The sequence below is a fragment of the Berghia stephanieae genome, chromosome 2 (genome assembly GCF_034508935.2).
Source record: "Berghia stephanieae isolate SIO BIC M18660-M18661 chromosome 2, UCSD_Bste_1.3, whole genome shotgun sequence".
Classification (NCBI taxonomy): Eukaryota; Metazoa; Mollusca; class Gastropoda; order Nudibranchia; family Aeolidiidae; genus Berghia; species Berghia stephanieae.
In genome coordinates, this window is record NC_088361.1 from 11676160 (window position 1) to 11681159 (window position 5000).

General features: G+C 38.0%; 1 protein-coding gene across 1 annotated transcript in view; it reads right to left on the reverse strand.

The window, feature by feature from the left end:
* Positions 1 to 1481: 1481 nt before the first annotated feature.
* LOC144963870 (uncharacterized) overlaps positions 1482 to 5000 on the reverse strand; it is a 20165-nt gene continuing 16646 nt past the window's right edge. Inside the window, exon 7 of the mRNA XM_078897819.1 lies at positions 1482 to 4251. Coding sequence (XP_078753945.1) covers positions 1482 to 4251 — 2770 coding nt within the window. The remainder of the gene's footprint in view (positions 4252 to 5000) is intronic.

A 5000-nucleotide genomic window follows, 5' to 3' on the forward strand; every position in this document is an offset into this window, starting at 1 on the left:
CATATTTAACCTTCAAATTCACACAAATTTAGGGACATTCGTGCGCCATTTGATTCTTAAGATATAATTTACATTTCAATTATCTCATGGATGGAAAATCTCAAAAAGTTTTTTTTTTAATCGAGTTTTGGAAAACCGGCCTTCAATTGTATAAAAACTTGAGCTTCCCTATAGGGCAATATCCACTAAACCTGCTCAAAGCGCTTTACAAAGTGTCCCTAACCCACAACAACACGTAAGATGTAGAACTAGACATGATGTCTGTTAGATTTCTATACGTTAACGATAGATAGGACGAGGAAAGCGATCAAGTTTTGGAACCGTCAGATCCATAAATAAATAATTAAATAAATAGTTAAACTCACTTTATTCATCCTATAGGAGATTTTTCTTTTTCGAGTCTATTCCAAGGGAAGACTGGAATAACCCAGGCGTCGGGCGCAGTGCAGCGCCGCAAAGCTAGCTAGGGCGAGATGACCTGCTAAATGCCACACAGTCCAGTGGGTATTCGAACTCGATACCTTTCGAGTACGACGCAAAGACCGTACCGCTGCATGATTCTATCCCAGGTTCTACATCTTGTAACGGATAGTTTTCATTTCTTGCAATGTTCTGATTTCGATATAGAGCTCCTTATGTCTTTTTTACAACTATTTTCTCTTAATTCAAAAATCTTGACATGAAAATAGGGACTTTTCGAAAACATCTCTTGCCTCCTCAATTTTTCATATCCACTTTGAAGACACTCGATGGCGCGTAAAAGAAAGGGCTTCAGTTTGAACGTATTCAATGTCGCGTGGGTCTAGAATGAATGAATGGTGCGGCTATGTGACTATGTGGTCTAGTGGTATGACACTCGCTTTCGGATCTGAAGGTCCCGGGTTCGAGCCTCGCGCTCGGCGCATAGTTGAGTCCTTGGAAAAGGCTCTTTACTCACATTCTCTCGCCGTATTCGGGTGTAAAATGAGTACCTGGCCGTTAACAGCGTTGTCTTTGACCGAAAAATTGTAATATCGCCTAACAGGCGTCATGTCTCGTCCTACATGTTAAATGTTGCTGTTTACCAGGGACCCCTTGTAAAGCGCTTTGAGCACATTTAGTGGATATTGCGCTATATAAAGCGCAATTTAAGCTCAATTTTAATGGTGGGAGATTGTATACTATACTGTTGTGGAAATTGAAAGAGTGACAATGCAAATTGCATGTAGGAATATTATCATTATCGTCATCATCCGCATCATCATTTACCACTCGACTGACGACAGTTAAGCAAAGAATTCGTCATTCAACACCATCTAGTGTTACATAAGATCAAATCTGAATCAATTAGCCTAAGCGTGTGTGAGTTTTATGCATAACCGAAAGGAAGTCAAAGCATGAAAAACAAAGTATAGTTTAAACCATGAACAAGGTATTACACATATTATATATATATATATATATATATATATATATATATATATATATATATATATATATATTTAGTCATCTGCTTGTTTCTCAGGCAAGCAACCTCCCATTTGGTTCTCAAACATGAACGTAATCAATTCCAGAATATCCACGATCATGTCGATCATCATGTTGGTCACGAAGTTCGCCAAAGCAAGACCCAGGGCTCCGTATATCAGCAAGACGATGTATCTCTCTGGGGTAGGAACGATGTCCCCGAACCCAATGGTGGTCAGCATTATAAAGGTGAAGTACAACCCGTCGATGAAGCCGCCTTTCGGTTCCAGATCTTTGAAAAACACTCCGCCAAATGCGGTGTAGACGAACGCAGTGATGCAGTAGACGCCGAACGGAACTTTTTTCAGGGGGAGGGTCTCGTCTAGAGAGTCGATGGATCGATCTTCGTCGTCATCCGCTTTCTTTTTCTCTTTGGAGTTTTGATTGTAGTCAAGAGAGTGAAAATCGTCTCGGGATAACTGTGAAAGGAGTTGGTGCGACGCTTTGATTTTCCTATTTCTTGTATCTAGAGCCGTTTTGACTACTCTTATAGGAGCCGAGGAAATATCATCATTTTGTTTCAAAGTCCGTCGGCCGTTTTTCGTCACACAAGTATTTTTAAGAGAATTGTCAGATAATTGGCTACCCGTCCTTGAGTTTTTAAACTCTGTGACAAATTTATGGCTCGGTTTTAGGTTAGTTGAATTGTCTAGTTTGTTGTAATTTTCTAAAGTAAAATCATCAACATTATACTCAGATAGACCGTAATGATCATTTGCAGATTTAGCATCAGCATGATTGTTTTCCTGTGTTCTTTCTTGCGGTTTATGATCGGATTTAATGTCAGAAATACGGCTCTTGTAAGTATGGTTTGAAGAATTGTCAAAATTCAGTCTGTCATATGCATGTATATTGCTGTACTCTGGACATTTGTCAATTCTGTAACTCAGCTCATGGTTAGCAGGGATTTTGTTCATTCTATGACTCAAGTTGTAATCACCGCGAACTTTACCGAGTTCACGCTTGAGCTCATCATTGATAGGGACGCTGTCAACTTCAAAGTTTGGATTATAGTCAGCTAGAAATTCGTCTACTTTATAATGAGGTTTATAGTCAAAAAGATCTTGATTAACTTCATAACTAGGTTTATAATCAATTATATCTTGATTAACTTCATAGGTAGGTTTATAGTCAACAACAAAATCGTCCAGTGTACAGTTAAAATCATCGGAGAAGTCATCAAACCAATTGTGTACATGGCAAACGTAATCATCATAGAATGGTTTGTAGGGTAAATCATGGACTGACATACACGCCGAATATTGGCCAGGCCAATAGTCCAATGAAACGTTCTCGATGTCGTAGTCGGGGTGATAATCAATAATATCCGTCTTGGGCGTGTGTTTTGTTTTAAATTCGTGATTGACAAAACAATCGGCTTTAGTTTGACGGGCTTGTTTTGGATCTTGTTGATCTAAAACGTCAATGCGAGTATAATTTGGAGTGGGATCCAAAACATCATCAATTGCCTGGTTTAGTTTAAGGTTTCGGTGATTTAAAGAGCGATAAAGTTTACGATTAAACCTGAAATCTCCTTGATTCAAAACTTCTTCATCTGTGACATTTGGTTTGAGTTCTCGATGATTCAAAATATTAAGTGTTGGACTCATTCGATGATCTCCTTGACTCAAAGTGTTATCATAACTATGACTAAGTCTAAGTTCTTCTTGATTCCAAACGTCATCATATATGAAATGCGGTTTAAGTTCTCGTTGATTCAAAGCGTCTTCATATATGGAATGTTGTTTAAGATCTCGTTGATTCAAAACTTCATCATGGATGGAATGGGGTTTAAGATCTCGTTGATTCAAAACTTCATCATGGATGGAATGGGGTTTAAGATCTCGTTGATTCAAAACTTCATCATGGATGGAATGGGGTTTAAGTTCTCGTTGATTCCAAACGTCATCGTTTGTGCAACTTGGTCTAAGGGCTCGATGACAAATGACGTCGTTAAGACAACCGTTTTTCCAAAGGTCTTTTTGATTGAAAAAGTCATCGTGTTTACGATTTGTCTTGAGATCGAGATGATTCAAAATGTCATCAACAGCACTATTTGGTGGAACTCGATGATTGAACTGTGTGTCTCCTCTTTCAATCCCACTATAAACATCATCAATAGCATCATCTACATCCGCACGAACTCCAATGTTGTATTTATCCCCCTTTGATATAATATCCCTGCCTTTCCTTGAGACTTGTCCGCTTTTATCTCGATATTTCTCTTTTCTACCCGACGATTTATTCGCGTTTCTAAACCCATTCGGATCGCAATCGCCAGCAAGACCAGTGTGGTTTGAAGTCAAAAGATTATCTTGCCTGTTTTCTTTTTTAAAGACCTGACCCGCAGAAATCTCGAAATCATTGAAAGGTCCGTCAACATAATTTACGACATCGTTATTCATAAATTTCAAACATTTTGATAGTCTCTGATTCTTCCGGGTTTGATTCAACTCAAATTGTCGTGTCTTTTCAGCCTGTCCTGTAATCGTGTTCTTGGGGTTTCTGTCAACATCTCCCCCTTCGCACCCATCCACAATATCGGATAAAACCTGGATTGTAGACGATCCACATCTTCCGGAAATTCTTTTCCGTTGGCGTTGTGAGCTCAGGTGTATAGTCTTTCCCATTTTCACATTGTCACGCAATGATTTGCTTTCAGTCCCAGACATCGATAAGTGCATTGTATAGTTCCCTGTCATATCTTCAACATCACCGCCTAATTGATTGGCGTTACTTTGGTTTCTGAAATAAAAAACAAAACAATAAATAAATAAACGTTACCATGGGCATTTTGTACTTTCTAACTTAGTCCAGTTTTCAGTCCAACCACATACACACACAAATAACGAAAACTCAATGATAGTTTGAATTCTGAATAGAATGGCGGGTTTTAACATAATTTGATAAACACTCAGAACTCACATTATGCAAACGGATAACAGACATTTTCAAAATATGTGACGTATTTATGTTGTTATTGTTTGTGTTAATGTTGTTGTTATTGTTGTTGCTCTTGTTGTTGTTGTCTGAAGAAGAGATTTAACCCGAAACGTTACATGTTTGATTTGTTTGGGGTTTTTTTTTTTGGGGGGGGGGAGGTGGGGGGGTTTGTTGGGTTTTTGTTTTGTTTTTGGGTTGTTTTTTTTGTTTGTTTTTTTTTTTTTTTGGGGGGGGGGGTTTGTTGTTGTTTTTGTTTTTGTTTTGTTTTTTGGGGGGGGGGTTGTTTTGTTTTTTATTTGTTTTTTGTTTTGTTTTGTTTTTGTTTTGTTTTGTTTTTGTTTTGTTTTGTTTTTTTCTTGGTTATTTTTTTTGTTTTTTGGAAGCTGTTATATCCATTTAATGATATTATTACTTTTTACAGTTCACGGCTTCTGGCGGCTTATCATCACTATGTATGAAAAAGTGCCTCTCGGGCAATGTTACATATAGGTAGAACGAAGTTGACATCACTCAGGCTGTAGTTATCGTTTTTTGCCATCCATGTTTATGAG